The sequence below is a fragment of the Eutrigla gurnardus genome (genome assembly GCF_963514095.1).
Source record: "Eutrigla gurnardus genome assembly, chromosome: 15".
Taxonomy (NCBI): domain Eukaryota; kingdom Metazoa; phylum Chordata; class Actinopteri; order Perciformes; family Triglidae; genus Eutrigla; species Eutrigla gurnardus.
The window spans coordinates 24,006,590-24,025,727 of record NC_139938.1 but is presented as its reverse complement, the minus strand read 5'-3'; the positions used below and the strand labels follow the sequence as shown (position 1 = coordinate 24,025,727).

At 42.9% G+C, this 19,138-nt stretch overlaps 1 protein-coding gene across 3 annotated transcripts in view; it reads left to right on the top strand.

Annotated features, from left to right (window-relative positions):
• The first annotated feature begins 281 nt into the window (after positions 1–281).
• The window catches only part of sh3pxd2b (SH3 and PX domains 2B), a 32,886-nt gene continuing 14,029 nt past the window's right edge, over positions 282–19,138 (top strand). For 2 of the 3 annotated variants that reach the window (XM_084028037.1, XM_084028038.1), the window contains exons 1-4: positions 283–668; positions 3,108–3,188; positions 11,361–11,436; positions 16,294–16,370. In XM_084028037.1, the coding sequence (XP_083884163.1) occupies positions 597–668; positions 3,108–3,188; positions 11,361–11,436; positions 16,294–16,370 (306 nt within the window). In that variant the 5' untranslated portion in view covers positions 283–596. Of the gene's footprint in view, positions 669–3,107; positions 3,189–11,360; positions 11,437–16,293; positions 16,371–19,138 lie in introns of all 3 variants that reach the window. The other variant, XM_084028036.1, reaches the window with a different exon arrangement.

The window sequence follows — 19,138 nt, the reverse complement described above, 5'->3', positions numbered from 1 at the left end:
TTTAAGTTTTAAAAATAAGAATATAAGGTTAGAGTGCAGCATTAATAAAGTAAATATAAAGGGGATACAGTGTGTCCAGTGTTTAACTGTGTATTTAGTGAATTATTGACATGTAACACGTGGTACATGATGCTACAGCTTTAAGCTTGGACCTGCAGCCGTGGCTGAGTGATCCCGCAGCCCGCTGCGGTCTGCTGCTCTGACGCTGGAGGGTTGGTCATAATGAAGCGTCCCAGTAGCTCGAATGGGAGTGGGCGAGCTGGGATAGGCTGGGAGTTTGGTCGGAGCCGTCAGCGGGACGGGACGAGGCAGAGGAACTGGTGGTTGGCGGTGGGGGGGACACGAAGAACCCAGCGACTGTTAACTTGTGGCTCGTGAACGCTGGACAGGAAATCTGACGTAGACCGCTTCACGGGGAGGAGAACAGCATTTGTTGCGTTCAGGGGTCGCAGATCCGAGCGGCGCGGATGAACACAGCAGCGTCGCCTCGCAAACTTTCTCCACCGGGTTTTAATCGCTCGTAAAACAGAATAAAAACCAGGGATTCTGCTTTTCTTTTTCCTCTGGTTGGACGGAGGCGTACCGAAGAGGACACGATGCCACGGCGGACCGTGCAAGAAGTGACCGTGCAAGACGTCCAGAAACGGAGAAACCCCAACAAACACTACGTAAGCCGAATTTCATTCTCACTACGACAATAACACGCCGCGTTGCTTAAAGCGAGCAACGGATCCGAGGAGGCGAGTTTGCAACTCTTCTCCCCCTTTTTCCTGTGAGGTGAAGTAAAAACAAAGGGAGGATCAGGTTACAGTTTACAGCCAGCAGAGGAACGGGATCGCTTCTTAGACCGATCAGGATCTGTTTTAACATGAAGACTTTATTGATCTAACTATTTGAGAGAAATAGTTGTGGGTGGTTGGTCAACTCTTTGTTTCGGACCTGAGATTGAACCACTAACTTCTGTCTTTTTACTCAGAGGAACTACAATCAGCATTGCTCTTGTTTGAGGGGGGACGTTAAGGATTGTGGGTCATGTGACTTTTGACACCAGGAATTCAGTATCACATGTATATATGAGAATATAGGCATTAAGATGAATCTCCCAACTAAAATGTCATTGCTCCTGTTGCCAACAGAAAACGTTTTAATTGGCAAATCCATCCAGACCACAAAACATCCAGACTAACCCAGCATCCCCAGCTTTGTCACACCTCAGGCTCTCCAATTTCCACACCTTCAGGCACTGGTAACCAGGAAGTGGAGTTTCAAACGTCACCACAGTGAGCACAGGGCTCAACATTACCAACCATGAGTCATGTGGCAGTTTTATTACTTAAGTTTTTATGCTGTTTTCTTTCTGGACCCATCTGTGTTCAGCAATTTTTATATGTATTTTGACTTTTTAAACGGAATATCTCTAGTTCTGCTGTGTTAAATCGACAGAGATGTTACAAAGTGATAATACCCAGATCATAATGCTGTGCTCATCCCATTAACAGCATCTCTAATAGTTGACAGCGTCTGTGCCAATTCAGGGAATCTGTTCCACTCCCGTTACTGCTTGTGTGGGGGAACAACCGCTCCCCAAGTTGTACTGCAAAGATTGTGTGGGAGACAAGAATGTCAGAAAAGACAAAGACCCATTGCTCGCTTGTCTGCTCAACAATGGAGCGTTCATCGTTCTGGGGGAGTTTGTCTGCAAAAGTGCAAACAGTCCATTTAAAGTAATGACATCATATGATGTAGAGGGCCTGCAGAGAGAGAGCCTCTGCCAAGGCCTCAGCAGGTGTTGGTGTGAGAATATGTTGGTTTGCATCCATGTTTATATGTGGAAATGATGCCGGGGACGAAGGAGCAGCAGAATATATATTTATATACCGCTGTGAGTGTTGGTGGTCAAGGACACAGAGTTCTGGAGGTCCCGTGTCTTCTCCATCTGTCTGCTTGCTCTGCCACTCATGTTGCTTTGTGCCTCTCTACGCATGCAGGCCGGACACCTCGGATCCTCCGGAGCCTCGGAGGTGCACTTTAGTCTCCAAAAAGCAGCTTTTCGCTCTAGTATTTCATTGAGAAGCTTTAATAGCTAAAGTTATAGGCTTCCTTTTTCTTCCAGCTATGGCCCCATTTGCCATTCTAGGCGTTGTGCACTTACAGCTTATTTGTCTTAATTATTTTTACAGACTCGAGCAAGGAAAAGGGAACCTCTTTTTTTTTCATAATGGTTCCCCCTCTTCATTGTTGAAACTTAAGCAAATAGTTGTTGGTGACAGTCAAACCCTGAGAATCCTCACTATGCTCATGTAAGTTTACTCTGACACATGACTCCTTTTTATTTGATGAAGACGGCCTCCCCGGCGGGTCCATGTAGCTCCGGTAGTCGGTCCATCCGTGGCCGTATCTGACTCCACTGCCCTGGAAGGGAGAGCGAGGCCAGAGAAGGTCTGGGAGCGGGGCCAGCAGCCTTCAGCCAGACACAGCGAGCCACCAGGGAGTTTCCAATCACCTCCCTGCCTCTCCCCTCTTCTTTTTCTGTCGAACAAAATAAAGAACTGGGTCTGTTGCCTGCAGACTGCAGTGATTGGGCCGGGTCCTTTTTGTTCACTGTTAATATTTGGCTGATGGAGTTAGCTGTTGCACATGTTCACTAGAAGGAGAACATTTTTTAACTTCACTTACAAACGACACGTTGCATCTGTATTCCAGTTGCTGCTATTTAATATCAAAGGATTCATTTCAAACTCATGAACTGATGTTTCCATTGATGTTTTTGCCGCTCAGGTGTTTTATGGCAACCGTTGCCACCACCATGTTTCAGCTTTGTCAAATCTGCTGCATCTATACAGGATAATGACTTCCTCTCCCGCAGGAAGTGACCCAAATGGACTGGGAAATGTAATAATGGGAGATCTGTATTGCACTCATGTGAACGGATGATGACAGTGACTGCTGTCGGCCGACACCCGTGCTGTCCTGCCTTTCCTCTCGCTGCCCTCCAGGAGTCACAGCGCTGCCCATTACTGGCACCATGAGTCAGGAGGGACGATTATAAAGTGGCTAACAATAATGTTTGTGAGTTTAAATGTATTTTTATCTTTTTGTTTTTGCAGGTTTACATCATCAAAGTGTCCTGGAGCGATGGCAGTACGGAGATCATTTACAGACGCTACAGCAAGTTCTTTGACCTCCAGGTGAGCGGGATTGTTTTCTTATTCTGTAGTTGTGTTATCCACCAGTGAAGAATGGCATCAGGTCAGGAAGTCGGCTGAAGAATCTCCACACAGCATCGTCCCCCTGTAGACCTGGTGCTCGTAGCCAGACCGGCCCTGCTCCACCCACATGACACCGCCAATTAAATTGTGCGAGAGGAGTCGGAAAATGTCCCAAATGAAGTTAATAGAGGACAGTGATGAACGCAGCGACCACACTGATGACCACAGAAATGTCTGAATCACTCTCGAGCGTCACTGTGTGTGTGTGTGTGTGTGTGTGTGTGTGTGTGTGTGTGTGTGTGTGTGTGTGTGTGTGTGTGTGTGTGTGTGTGTGTGTGTGTGTGTGTGTGTGTGTGTGTGTGTGTGTGTGTGTGTGTGTGTGTGTGTGTGTGTGCGTGTGTGTTGCACAAGGAGGGAATCTCATTAGGATCCTAGTTTTTCCTCCCTGGCTTTGAAGGTAATGGATCCGAGGCCCGCGCCACGTCTGAGCTTAGAGAGCAGGACTCCAGGAAACCCAGAAAGGCCAACGCTTTTAATGATCCCTGAATTGAATTAAATTCCTCTTAATTGATTAGGACGGTCAAAGCATGAAGCAAGGAAATCCAGGATTGTAATCCAGCACTGAGGTTTTTCTGAGGCTGCAAGTGTCATCTTAATGCTAGGCAGAAGAATACAAACAATTTCTTTACTGATATTGTGAGTCTTAGCTATAAATCGGCTCATATGACTCTCATTATTGTACTTTAAGTGAAGTATTTCTGTTGTTGAGGCCATGCCAGAGTAAACATTCCTGTATGACCAATAAACTGACAGTAAGGGCTTTAATATTATTATTATTATTATTATTATTATTATTATTATTATATTATAATCAGACCTACAGCAACAGTTAAAGAGCTTGACTCCACGTTCACAAGCACATACTCCATCCCTTTTTCATTATTACCAATATAGACTCATTAATGATTCATTAATTATTAAAGTTGTTTTTTCATAAAAGAGAAATTGCTCATCTAAATGGGGACGAGGAGACGTGTAGTTGAGATCTATGCTTTCCGGGGTTGTGTGTGTTAGTTGATTTCAGCCTGAATCTGTCATTGTCGATTTAGAATAATTTATTCATTTGTTTGTTTTAAAATTGCAACAAAGTGAATGAAGCTTGATGAAAAGAGTCACATCCAGTCATCGTCCAGCCGCAGCGCTGCTTTGCCGTTGATGCTTTTGGCTCAAGAAGAAGGTTTTACAGACTCTGTGCGTGTGACAAAGTGAGAGGAGGAGATCGAGAAACCTCCAACCGTTTTCTTTCCAGAATGAGCTAAGTGACTTAGCCAGAAATGTTAGCGGCGGACGAAGAACAGCTGTATCAGAATGAATCCATGACGGTGCATGTGGCCATTTATGTGCTAGGAAGCACACATTTCCAACACAAATGACTCCTAACACAGCGAAAGACCAACAGCATCAGATCGATGGCATTGAACCAGATGAGCATATGTGAGATATTTTCAGCGGGGGCATTCCCTGCTGGTGTTCGCCCTGCCGTGGCGTGCAGCTGCTTCCTGCCGTGTTGACAGCCTGCGGGGGGCCCTCGCCGGTGAGCGAGAAGTAGATAAACCCATCTGGATAGATTAAAAGCCAATCTCTTATCTCCTGTTAGATTTGGCGTTGGCATATTATAAACCACCTTGAGACTGTGGTGTTTGTGACAGAAAAGTGGCGAGTTGGAAAGATTTGATGTGCAAACAAGTTGTTTTTTCTTTCTTTCTTTCGAACATTCTATTTCATCATGTTGGAATGAGATGAGGAACAAGGCTGGTTTGACATCATCACGCGTCATCCCAGGTGCCTGGCCAGGGTGGTGACATATTATCTGAGTCATGCAGCGCCTCTCATTAACATTTCTTCATTTCCCGTCATCACTTCTATGCTTTTTCCCCCATTGTTTCCTGTCTGCATTGGTCACCTCACGTTCTCTCCGACATGATGATGATGTAAAAAAAAACTAAACCTCAGGTCCAGACGGGAAGCGTTGTTCACCGCATCCTGTCGACACAGCTGGACCAAGCAGCTGATGCCCAAGTACAACCAAGGAAATGTGTGCTTATCCACACGATGACCTCAGCAGCATTTCTACTAGTGTTAAAGGGATTTAGATTCTTCTGGGCCTGCTTGGTTTTTTCAATCCACATGTCCCTATTTTCTGTTTGGATGGCACGTTATCCATCTCTTTCCTATCTACAAGTCGGGTTGAGCAGACAGTCATCCTGATGGCATGGAGGAAAACACACACAGCTGTGTCATTAGATAATAATGATAATGTTTCTTCATAGTAATTAGCTTTCCTTCGTCTTTTTAAAATTAGTGCTGTGGCAATAAGGTAATGATTCATCTGTCAACGGAGATGATAACCAAAAATAAAACAGAATTAACTCCACGACATCATGCACAGTCTGCTTTGGAACAAACATGTTTAAACTGATGCTTAAATGTCTCCGCAATTACTGATGTCTTGCATGTCTGACTGCATTCACTTCCTCAGAATACTTGAACAACATCTCGACTTCACACCTGAGATATTTCTGCTACTACTCACCCACCTTTTTTCCTGCATCGCCCACCACAGTCTCTTCTTTTAGCTCCTACACCTTCAGGGTGGTTAAGCATCTATTTCTGCATCCTGCTGAGACAGAATTATTGCCCACGTTTATCTATAATGTACATGCAAAGTATGTGTTTAGTCTTGCCAGCTGTTGGACACTGAGAGAAAGAACTGAACAATTAGCATTTTCCCATGTGTGTAAAATGAACAGAAGTAGACAGATCTGCTGCTTCAGAAAGATGGAAAGTGCAGAGTTTTATTTTGCCATGTGGTCATCAATTTTATTTCCATGTCACTAAGAAACAGTTTCCATGCTGCACACGTGTCCACTCAACTTCACAAGCTCAGTCTTCCAGCGTTCCCAGTCGCTTTGGATACACTTTTACTTTAAAAACCAAGGGGGAAAACTCAAATACATAGCTGCTTTCTTATTTATAGCTGTGTAGTTGTCACATTTTCCCATCTGCAGCAATCAAATACCAACACTTTCAAACTTGACTTTCAAACTTTTTAAGGAGGGCTGTTTACTTTGCGTATGCAGTGAGGCAGTTTGCTCGTTTCCTTCTTATACACAGTTATTTTCGGCCATTTTTTTTAGAATATCGTGTACGTGTCTGGAACAATAACTCAAAACATGTGTTTGTAATCAGGGAATGCAGAAACAAAGGCACACGTTACTGAAGTCCTGTTAACAGTATTTCTGTGAGTATCCGTAGCTGGTTTGGACTGAATATTGTGAAAGAAAAAATGTCGGCCTGGAATCAATCCGAAACCATTAAATTCATTGAAATTGTCTTGGTAGGTGAAGATGAAGTATTGCTTAGACTGTTTTCCTCATAATTCAATTATGTTGATGCAAACACCAAACTTCCGACGCTAATCATCACCATAGCACTTTTCTTTTAAATTAGCATATTCATATGTATTTGATTATGACTGCTGGGGATGAAAGTAGCTCATGGAGGGCCAAGTGTGATATGGGAGCTCTGGTTTGTTTTCATTCCACCGTCCACAGCCATCTGCTGTCATTGAGCTATCTTGGTTGAGACTGGACGGCATGTTGGCTGTCGACGAGCTGTGATCGGGGTTCGTCATGTTTTAGGACCTTCTTGTTGTTGGTTGCCCGAGAGACGACGGGTACAAATGAACCCACCTCCTAATCCCATCACATGCACGTCTCCACTTCAGTGGCAAAAGTCCAAACGGAGAGCTTGATCCTCCTTCTGCGTGTGCTGTGAAATAGCATTAGAGCTGAGATTGGGGGTTGTGCTTCACATCTGGTGACCTCCCCCGGGTGTAACCCCGCCGCTTGTCAAGGGCATGCTGGGATAGAGAAGAAGTGGGAATGGGATAATAATTGATGGATGGATGGAAAATGTGCCTTTGCAGTGAGGGGGTGGTGGGCTATTATATGACACTAGAAAAAGTGTGTCATATGTCTCTGGAGAGACGAGGAGTCCAGAAATACTGCATGTCATTAAACCCAGCCCAACTTCTGAGTAGGCACTTAATTCCTCTGACGAGTGCAGTCCTACAGGCTCGTAACTGGGGGTTAGAAGAGGAGAACATTTAAGAAGTCCAAGTATTGGACGATACGTATTCGGAGATGATAAAAATGTTCAACCATTTCAGATTTTCTGAGATCCAGATATTGTTCATACTGAGGTAGTTATCCCTCTACTAGCATCAGATTAAGTAGGACCAGACCAACATATACGGCTGTGTATTTCATCACTGAATTATTAAGTTACCTGTCCAGTGAAATTGCCCACCCTTGTGAAGTGATCAGGGAGACCCAGGGTCAACACACTTTATTTACTGGAGTGTACTTGAGAAACACTGAGCCACAACCAGACCCTTGGGTGCTGTTGTGAAGCTGACCTTCTGCTGTGACCTCTCTGGTGGGGGGATAAATAAAACAAGAATGACCCTAGAAGTACTAATTAAAAAAAAAAATCATCCAGACACCAGTATCATCCATAAGTCCCCAGAAATTGGTGTTTATAATAACAGCTCATAGTATTAATCAAAGCAATAAAACCTGTCCGTTGTATTAAAAAGGGGACACTGGGGTCTTGCGCATATTAAAGATATATAGATTGTTTTCTAAGCCATCCATTATTTATGAAAAACCTGCTTTCAGAGGTCACAGATGATCTCTTTGTTCCCACCACTTCAAAGAGCACCAACAACCCAGCTTGCATTAACTGTACGGATGTCTGTGAAGGGTTAAAGACCGCAAGCATGAATGTACAGTGGACTAAGTGAAAGAGTCAGAGGACGACGAGATAGGCGTGTTACAAAGAGAGCAGCTATTGTTTTAGGCCTTTTATACCCTCATCCATGAAAGTCTTCTCAGATCGTCTTTATTATACCCTTATTTGAAGGCTGGTGATGTGGTGGAAGCGGATCTAGACTAGACACATGATATCCTCTTGGAAGTTCACATTCTCTGCATCAGCAGGAATCTGATAAATGAAATAATGGTCGACACAGCTGCACATTATTGAGCATATGAAAAGACTAGTAATGTGACATGTAGACAATGGAAAGGTTTGTTCTTCTGTCCATTCCTGCACATGCCCTGTTGGTCCAACTGTAGTCAGTCAATGACTGGCATTTTCTTTCATTACTATTAGTGGTGAAATCAACATTGACACATCACAGTTAAGAGACATTGTGTTGCACAAAGAGTTTTAAGGCTTTATGATCACTCTTTCCATGATTCCATTTCCCTGGCAGATGATGGCTTTGCTGCATATTGTCTTTTTAGTGTCTCTCTTCCAAGCATTGTTTGGAATAAAAGCAATATCTTCTCATCTGGCTTTGGTGATATGATAGTTGACAGTGTTGGCATCATACAGAGATATATATAACCAGTGCTGATGAGTTCACAGACTGAAATTACTATTTTTGCAAGCTATTGTTTCCAGAGATTCCCGTAGCACTAATGTTACATCATACATTTGCTTCTAGCCAAGACGAGCTCGACAGGATCTAATTTACAATAACATACTTCAGAACAGCCACGAAAAGTCATGTGGAGTTGAGTGTTTTCCACCTCGGCCTGTCATCCTCCTGCCTGCGGAGCATGAATATTTGATGTTGTGCGTATGATGTAACTGGTATTTTCAAGAGACATCTTTACTCTCTCCAGATGCCTGTTTGTGTTCGAGTGGCTCTGATTACAGAGCAGATACAGGGTTTCGAGTAGACACACAGTCTGGGTGTGTCCGCACTCCCCAGTCAGCCAGACACATGGGGACAATTACAGTGTGTGGGGTATCGGCTCTTCTGTCTCTCTCTCCATCTGTCTCTTTGCTTGGCCTGTCTCTCTTCAGGTGGGACTGGTCATGATGAGGCATCTTTCCTAGAAGCAAAGCAGTTGCTTTGTGAGTTTAGTGCTTTTTCCCCCTCAGACTGAAGCAGACTGACTCACCTCTTCCCTTGTCTTTAGTAGACAAAGAGGGCTCACTTTACCACCCCGTTGCTTTTTATTGTCCTTTTGTTTAACACTGGGAAATGAACGCTTTAGCCAAATAGTCATTTAAGCCTAAAGCCTTATCTTTCTGGCTTGAAATTCTCCAGTTGTCTGAGATGTAACCAGACCAAATCTCTTGTCTGTCAGGTATGGACGCTATAGGAATGTTATTGGTTCATTTGTTTTGTAGTTATACTACATCACTTATCGTATACTTGTTGTTGTTATTGGGCCAGTTTAAAGTCTTGTAAATTATAAAGGCCTGCCGAGGTGGGTCGAGTTAATCAAACATCAATAAGGAATTAGATTCAGGGTTCCAGAACCGCTGTGTTTTTCTTGGTACACTTGATGAATTTGGGGCTTGTAAAGTTCATTAGAGGGTTTGAAGATTAGGTTAAGATAAGATCGTTGAAGTGCCTTGCATATGGAATGAGGCGGTCGGAGTTGGTGAGGAAATAAAGTGGAGCAAAGGTCAATGAGGTCTTTCTGTACAGCTGATGCCATGTGGACTTCCATGCACCTTTAAAACATATGTCCTCTTGTATGCTTGAACACATGTTTCGTTTTTTTTGTGGTGCCTCCCCATCCAGATGCCTGCAAATGTCCAGGCACTAAAGTGTCTATTATGGTTGTTGACGTGGGGGACATTGAATCCGATCTTTGCAATCTATTCTTGTGGCTAGCTTGGTCAGAGAGGGCGCGCTGCCACTCAGTTATTTCATCTGTTTCAGTCAAAATAAAGATGTATTAAGCCCTGTTTTATGGCACAACATCACCTATCACCTTGTATGACCAGACTAAGGCCATAATAAGTCTCCCATAGCCTCTCCAGCACCTCACCTTCTAATACCCCCTTCTAATGTTCCCCCTTGTCTCTGTTAGCTTTGACTTAATGCAACTTATTGTTACTTTCTAAAGTATCAGAGGACTTTTGTAGTTTTACTCTTTTATACAATATTGTATCACAGAAATCCCAGCTATGAACTTTAATTGATATTCAAAGCTTAAAGTCAGGTGGGAATATACAACACACATCCTCTCCCCAGGGATACTGATGGGTCATGGTTCGTGTTTCATGACCCACGTGTGTAAAATTAGATTCAAGTGTCGATGGATCGGATGAGCCAATGAGTGATCTGATATTTTGATTCGGTTATGGTTCATGTTGACAGCAGGCTCGATGCTTCTCATTGTCAAGTACGGGGTTAAGTGGAATCATAAATCAAATAGGAAATCTATATTATATAAACTATACTTTTGTTGAGACATCTACGCCCGTAAAAGACAAATTATGGATACATACTGGATAAACACACGGTGGGATTAGAAATGTAGCCATCGAGGCTATGAAGAAACCGAAGAACCAACTTTTTATTCCTCGTCTTTAAACCTTTTGGTTGGAGGTTTCATGTGAGTTTGACCTCCATCCAAGGATCCATAAGTGAATACGATGTGCAGATCCACTGTCAGAAAAGTGCATTAGTGAAAGAGAATGTTCCATGAGGTCATCGGTCAACATGCCCAGGTGTCATTTCATTGGCCTCAGCTGCATTGAGGATGGATGACATGCACAGACCATATATGTGGAAGCACATTGATTTCATTAAGAGTCTCCAACAAAGGAGACGGTTGCCACAGTGATGCACAGTTCAGTATGGTTCAGTATGAGGGCGGGAGAAAGGAAAAAAAGTGTTGAAGGAGAAACAAAATATTGACTCAGAAAGACGAGAACGAATGATCAAAAGAAGTGGTGATCAGCAGATCTAAGGAACCACTCTTACAGAAATGTTCCACTATGTCAGTTTGCCTTGCTGCTAACAGCCCCTTTTGCGGCAACAACTATGAAGTAGAGGGGGAAAACCATACCATCTGCTCAGGACATTCCTAATCATTGGCAGACCTTCCTTTATTGGCCAAATTCCTCGTAGGAACTGCTGATTTGTAAAAAAAAAAAAAAAATCTGAACCCTTCCTCCCTAGCCTCAACTATCCCGTTGTGTGTAATGCAAACGGCATGTTTACGTGTCAGTGCATTATGTGCTAATAACTTTTAATTAATTGTGGTGTTTCAGATGGAATTGCTGGACAAATTCCCAGTGGAAGGGGGCCAGAAAGACCCGAAGCGCAGGATCATTCCATTCCTACCAGGTAAGAGTTGAACACACACAGTGTCCCCTAAGGCCCTTAAACATATCTATGTATCCCATGCACACAACTGTGACTTGTTCAGAGTAAACAGAGGAAGAACTATTTGGATATTATACGAAATAAGGAAAGAAAAATGCCATAACATTTGCCGCTTTTAACTTCTGAAATTAGAGCATTTGCTTCTTTCTCCTTTTTTTTTAATATCGATGCTTCGTTGAGTTTTGAACTTTGGTTGGACAAAGATGAATCAACTCATCTAGAATCACTCCCTTCACTGAATTCTTGTGTGTTTGCCTCATTCTGGCTCCCTCAGCTTCTCCAGCGGACACATTTGCACGCTTTGGGTCAAAATGTGGACCAGAATGACTCACCGATGGGCCTTGAATGAACTCAGAGAAGCAGATCACTTTGCACACCAAAGTACCAACCAGAGCAGTCTGCTGTAACCATAACTGGCCATAACCTCACTATTGATGTTTTTCCACCTACTCTTTAAACATTCCGCTGACTCAGCTGGCCTCTAAGCATATGGCCCATAGATATACTAAACAATTACCTAGAGTAGTGTTGGATCGTCTGAGTGCCTACCTGTGATCATAAAACTAAACGGTTACAATGCACAACACTCATTATGAGCTGTTTTCTTTGGCTTAGCTGCACCGCCGTCACGACAGAATCATCATCTTGTGTAAAACCTGAGTGTTTTCTACAAGTAACAATGGCGGTCGTTTGGAATAAAAAGGCTTTGGGTGTGCACGACAAACTTTTGAAATATTTTGAGATTCAGATTCTGATGAAAGTAATCCTTTATGAGGGTTTGGAAGAAAGCCTCACACAAAGACCCCACCCACATCTCCCCTACCAAGCGAGTGGGGGATACGACTTTATTTTTTGTGGCCATGCAGGTCTGGAACTCATTGAGAGAACACACACACACACACACACACACACAGAATCTCCGACTGTTGATGGACTGAGTAGGAGGAGGGAAGCGAGATAGAAAAACATTTAATTCCATCCCCTATTATCCCCTTATACAGTCAGATGTGGCATACTGACCGTGGGTACTATTACGAATGTTCATCCAACCTTCCAGGTTTTTCCTTTTACACCCTGTAATTCTAGATATTCTCTGCAATGTCTCTGAGTGTAGGTAAAGGCTTTCACTTCCACTTCTCCTGTTTTCTGTGGAAGAATAAGAGCATTGAAGTGGAGGAAGGCTCCTGTGGAGCTGCTGAGACACCGAAAGTTAAAGTCTCTGCATGGAACGTTCTAGGAATGCTGCTTTGACACAGTATCCAATCATACGGATAAACCTTATTTATGCTTGGTGACTGCATAAATTGAGGTTTAAGAGAATCCAGATCAGGTCATACGCCGCTCCGAGATGAATACCACGCTAACGCTTGACCTGATTTGTGCAAGAATTTTCCTGACGGCCAAGAAAATCCTTCACTTACAGAGCAAAAGTCTGGACTGTGGCCTGAGACCAACATAACAAGGCACGGAAGTGGTTTCCCCTTCTTACTTTGGTTTGTTCAAGGCCTTGTGCTGATTTTCCTTCTTTGCTCTTTTTGCTCTTCTACATCAGCAAAGTGGTCGTCTGCATGTGTGGATAGTGTCGGATTTCTGCTGCCTTTTTTTTGCCAGGTACACACACCAAAATCTAAGCTACTGCATTTGCTGTAGAAACGATTACACTGACAAAAAAAAGAAGAAGTCTTCTAAAGATAATATTTAATAGCAGTATTGTATCCTTTACAAACTTGGCCGTTTAAACCCATAACTTGTTCAGCAGGTCAAATCTGTTACCTCAAGATGTGCAGACGATCTAAAAGCCATTTGTCATCTGAATAACACTCGTGGTGATAAATCCATTTAATAGCTTTCTACATGACATTTAGATAAAAGTGATAAATTTGATCCGTTCATCCCAGAGCTCCGTACGATGCTCTTTAAGGCAGCACCAGCAGGTCAGCCTTTGAAAAAGAGCTGATACCAATTATCTAGAGTTGGGGTGGTTAAACTATGAGTCAAAGATGGAATGTGGGTCTGCTCTTCTTAGGGCCCCTGCACGATAAAGAGCTTATAGGCTTTCATGAACTTTGATCCCACAAGTAAACCATGAATTTGTTATTTGGGTTGGCCTCTTTTTCCCTCTCCATGATGGATCAACAGAAAATACTTTTTTTCAGCTACTCTGTTTGGCTGGGGATCTCTGTCCGCCACAGTAGGAGGCACAGCATGTTGGACAGGTCAAATATGTTTCTCTGGGTCTGAATAACACATTCTGAAGTTGGTCCTTTTTATGAAAGAAAATAGCCGAACAATTACAATGACCTCGTTGTTTATGCCTCGTTCATGTCACTGCTCTTGCTCACTTGGATGTGGTGTACCAGTAGCAGACTTGTGGAGTTTTGTCTGCCCTTAGTCAGCAACGTGCCTAAAAATACAGTAATTAACACACACACACACACACAGCATGTTCTTAAAAGCTCCACACTTGTCTGGTTGCAGTGTAACATGGAGCCTTTTGGGGAATGCCACTTGAGACGAGTCTGACTTAAGTCCTGAGTCAAGCTAAGCTTCAACTCTTGTCCTAGCAAGTCTCAAGTCAAGTCTCATGTCTTGCCTCGAATGACCGCAAAGTTGTCTTGAGACTTGCTAGGACAAAACTTGGCAATTAACTCCAAGTTAAGTGTTGCGTCTCTTAAAAGCAAGTTCAGGTCGTTTCAACTTATTCAAGTCAAGTCTGATGTCTGGAGTAGAAAGTAATATTTAGGCTTGATAATAAAATATTCAAAATATGTGCTTAACATTGCAGATTAGATTTCTTTCCTGGATTTTTACAAGGTCAAACTTGTTTTATTCCCCTCCCACTAAGGCTCAAGTCAACCACTCTATATAAGTTGGTAGAATTCCTCGTCTGGGGACTACGAACAGTGTTGCAAAATATTTCCTCACAGTTAGTCTGAACTCAAGTCTCTGGGGAGTCTAGTCTTAGAGCAGTCAAGTCCAAGTCAACAACGTCCTCAACCATTCTAAATCTATAGCTCTTGGTGTTCTGTAAAGGTTTTAACTCGACAAAATCCCCCAGAAAATCCAAAATGAGGTGAATTAATAGGAGGAATTCATGTGTGGTGAGTCGAGTAATTAAGAGGTTAGCACTGAGGACAGCTGTCTGCATGTACGGTGTGTAACAAAGTCTCTCTCTGTGTTCCCATCTCTATCTGCCTCTACCCTCCATCTAAACTCCCTCGCTCTCCTCGGAGAAACAAGAGTTGTTTAATACCCTTGGTCACTGCTGGCTCTGAGATTTGCCATAAAGTCTACCCGAGGCAGCAGCTTTTCCTTCCCCTCCCTGCGTCTCTTTCCCAAACAAGCCCTTTTCTTGGCTGCACCCATAAGCTGCCCTGCATACAGAGTGGGCAGTGTTGAGTCAGTGCATCTCCCCTGACCCCTGAGAGCTTTGGAAAACTGTCAAGAAAGCTTTCTGTTTGAGGGAGGGAGGGAAGGAGGGAGGGAGGGAGAGAGATGCGTTGACGGGTTGACTTTCAAATCTCTGTCCAGACAGTGTGTCCTTTCGGCTGCTAACACCAGCAGCAACTTTGTGGAGACTGTACCAAACTGTAAAGTGGACAAAAGTTGAGGTCCGATGTTTGTTTTTGACCCTCGGTATTTGTTTTTACGTTTAAGAAAATGTCCAGAGGGTGGTCAGAGTCGTCATTAGTCTTTAGTTTCCTGTTATTTGCATCACACACTTGAGTCAGTTAGTAGGTTGCCGTGGAAGTTGGACTTTGGTGAGTGGTTATTGTGTGAAACGTGTGAGAACTGAGGTCTTCTAAGGAAGTCACCACACATCCATCCGCTCAGCAGTCTCTACACACTCATGCATTTCCTTTATTTAGTCTTTATTTTCAGAAGGTGTGATTCACAAGACGAGCACTAATCTACAGACGTGAATATTTATAATCAGACGCTCTCCTGGATCTACTTTCCTTCAAAATGTCATTCCCTCTGTCCGTATGGCTCAAGGAAGCACAAATGCATATTTAGTAACAACTTAGGGTGGGGCTGTAGAGAGGCTGCCTGCTCAGCAGTGATCTCCTGTGAGATTGATTCATGTTTCAACAAGTCTGCTTTAAATATTCTTTAAACAAATACCATAACCCCCTTGATGGATGTGATACGGTGACTTCTGAAAACATGTTCATTTTTATATTCAGGATCTTGTTGCAGCTTCGACTTCCCATAGTTTGCATCACAGCTGCCTCTGTGAATTTATTAGAGAAAACGAACGCTCGCTCTGAAATTTCCTGCCCGCCGTTAAGCGAGGAGAGTGTTTTAAGAGGGCCTATTTGTAGCCATTTCTTGTTATTGTTATGGCGACCCAGCCTCGGCTGTGCCTGTGGTTATTTGGGCCTGGAGATAAGCGCAGAGGAATAGCATTTAAGCTGTCATGCACACATAATTTGCTTTTCCCCCCCAAATCATTTATTCATGACTTGGAAAGGCCAGCCAATCACCTAGCTCCTTACCAAACTCATTGTGCTGTCAGTGTTATTGATGACACAGCTATATTGCGTCTGCATGCTAATTCACTCACTAACCATGATTTGTCAAAGCCGCTGTGTCCTTATTGACCCTCAGTGGATTCCTGACTTTTTTAATATTTCTCTTCACAAGACAACCAGAATCCCAAATTGTATTTAGTAATATTGTTTAGATACATATAATAGACACATACATGCCCATTATAAATAATTATATAATTCTGCTGTGGAATACTGGAAACGTTGAGATCTGATTAAAAGTGAAAAGGTGAATTCTACGTCTGTTTTTCCTACTTTCTTCCAGGGAAGATCCTGTTTAGGAGGAGCCATATCAGAGATGTGGCCATGAAAAGGCTGAGGCCTATCAACGAGTACTGCAGGGTGAGTGTGTTGACCAATACTTTACATTAACGTGGAAATCTCCTGCAGTCATATATGTTGGCGTTCATGAAAGCTATACTCCAAAATGAAGGTAGAAAGCACACTGCTCCGAGGGAAAAGGAAAAACAAGTAACCCACCCACGTTGTGTCAACTCAGAACAGGAAACTGGAAAAATACTCCTTTCATGGACTCTGTGTATACATGAGCAATGCCAGTCACAGTTTGCTTCAGCACATTCAGGATCACACTGAATGACCCGACCATCTGATTTCAGTAGAGCTAGGTCGAATGCAGGTCTAGGATTACAAATCTGGGACACTGGAGTCCCTAAAATCAGAATCGCTTACCTTCATCTGTCGATATTCCACTTCACATATGTGGTTTCATTCGTTAAAGTTAAGCTCATAGCCACACTGCAATATATGCATGACAACTAGATTTATTGGGATAACAGTGTGCTAAGAACAGCTGGATGAATAATAACATTGCCCTTGCTTTTGGAAATTGGCCCTTCTGTGGCGTGTGGCCCTGCTAAACTCCCTGGAGCCGCCCTCTCTGACAGCAGGCATCCTAAAAGCTCCCCAGGTGCTCTGTAGTTTTCACTGTGCTCCCCAATAAAGGTGGCGAACATTTTTTTCTTAAGGGATCCAAATCTGTTTCTGTGTAGCAAAATGCAAATAAAATGTCCTTGTGCCTCCCGAATGTCCAACACAACCGCATAATGTTGTCAGTGAAGAAAGACAATAGGAACCCCACTTTTATAGACTCTAGGAATGTGTTGAAATGTGTGAATGATGTCCTTATGTTACCATTTACAATACAGCTCTCTCCACCAGTAAAAACAGAGATAAAGTAGGACCTGCATTATCGAGCCCATTACATGGCTTTTTACCAAAGAGATTAATCACTTTGCCTCGAGGGGTGAAAAAAAAATAAAGCTGCGCTATAGCAGAGCTGCAACTATAAAAGTGCCAACAGCTAGCTGCTAATTGCTACAATTTGACAGAAATGTTACCACGGCAACCTAAATGAATACATTCTGATTGATGTTTCTACGCAATGAGAAAAAAAATGTATTTTGCCCTTGAAATGAATTCAGTTTTTTTTCTTAGCAAATTAGGTGGCAGGCGGTTTACCTGCAGGAACTAGGGATCTTTGCAACCAGGGATCTTTACTTTTCATGATCTGCTCTCCAAACGGAGATCTTGGCCACAAAGTCACAGGATTTTGGTCTGAAACTGTTGCTCTGGTATTCATGAAATACCAGAGATGATTAGCAGTTGTTGCCTCTCATGTTGTTGTGGTAACTATCAGCAGAGAGTTGTGCCAAAGGCAAAGAGCTTGCTGGTGCTGAGCTTGCATCAGGAAGCACATCCAGACTTTTTGTTATTTTAAACAGGTTTGCCTTCGGGCCTCTAAATCGTACAAACACCTCCTTCTGTCTCTGAAATTTGAGGATGTTTTCACAAGTTATTTCTGACTTCTTACATGTACATCCTTGTACTTTCAACTGTACTATTTTATCGTGGGATCACTTCTCTTTTCCACAAAGAGGCTCATGTTACCATCGCTGTGCAAATGAGTTTCTTCCATGGTGCTGATGGGGCCAATGAATAAAAGCAACTCTTTAGAGTGAGGAGAAGAGTTTTCTGTATGATAAACACTGTTGAGGACCGGATGGGCTCGTGAGTACACTGTAAGCTTCGGCTCCACCGAGTGTCGTCTGGGGTTAAAGGAATGTACAGCTGGTGTAGGCAACATCTTTAAACACTTATGTGAAAAATAAGAGTTTGGGGGAGTTGTTGGTTCGTGTCTGTGGATGTGAATGTTTATGGGAATAGCTGAGCAACTTTTGGGGGTTGTTATTGTCGAAGCTGTTGTTGTGTAAAGGTTCTCGAGGTTGCATTTACCTGTTCTGTCTTTGCTTGGCCTCCCTGTTTTGTCAGCATTATTTAAGGTGGTTTGGGGCTGAGCGATGTTGATACAAATGCAAATGGTTTAAACGATTCCAAACTTGACTATAAGCACAATAAAAAAGCCTTTTCATCCACCCCCACATGCACGCAGGTTGACGATGTGTTTTTCTTGGGGAAAAGCTGAGTCAGCCCTTCTGTTGTAGAGTTGAGGCTTTGACCTGAGTCACATGGAATTTCCCTGGTTGTAAAGATTTTTTTTTTTGCAATTGAAGAAATACAGTTGGAGAAAAGAAAGAAGGAAAAGAGAAAAGAAATAACATGGAGTCAGGGATTGTTTGCATAAACCAAGACTAAGACTGCTGAGCTAGGATGACATGAAAGGTCACACAGCTTGATGAAATACATCGCATCAAAGAGTCAAAAAGCTTTTCCCACTCACCCTTCATTCGTCTGTTTAAAATATTTAAAAGAAATCTGTTTTGTAAGTAAAATAAACGAGTGTTTTGCATAATACTTAAATACTTAAACAAATCATTAAATAAAAAAATGCTCCAGACAGAGAATATTCTTATTCAGACAGCCCTTTTCATATCTAAGAACTGGCACATTTTTAGTAGAGACATTTGTTTGTCAAGACTGAGGATCCCCATTGGTGAATGTATCCACATTTGCAAAGTCACTGTGCATAACTGTACTTCTGATCAGAGTGCACAACTAGATCTCTCAATTCCATTACCTATTTTTCCGAGGAGAAAACACACACACGCACACACACACAATTACCTTAATGCTGCCTGCTGTAAAGAACACCCATAAAGTCCATTTGCCGTAATGTACCTTGAGCCTCCCTC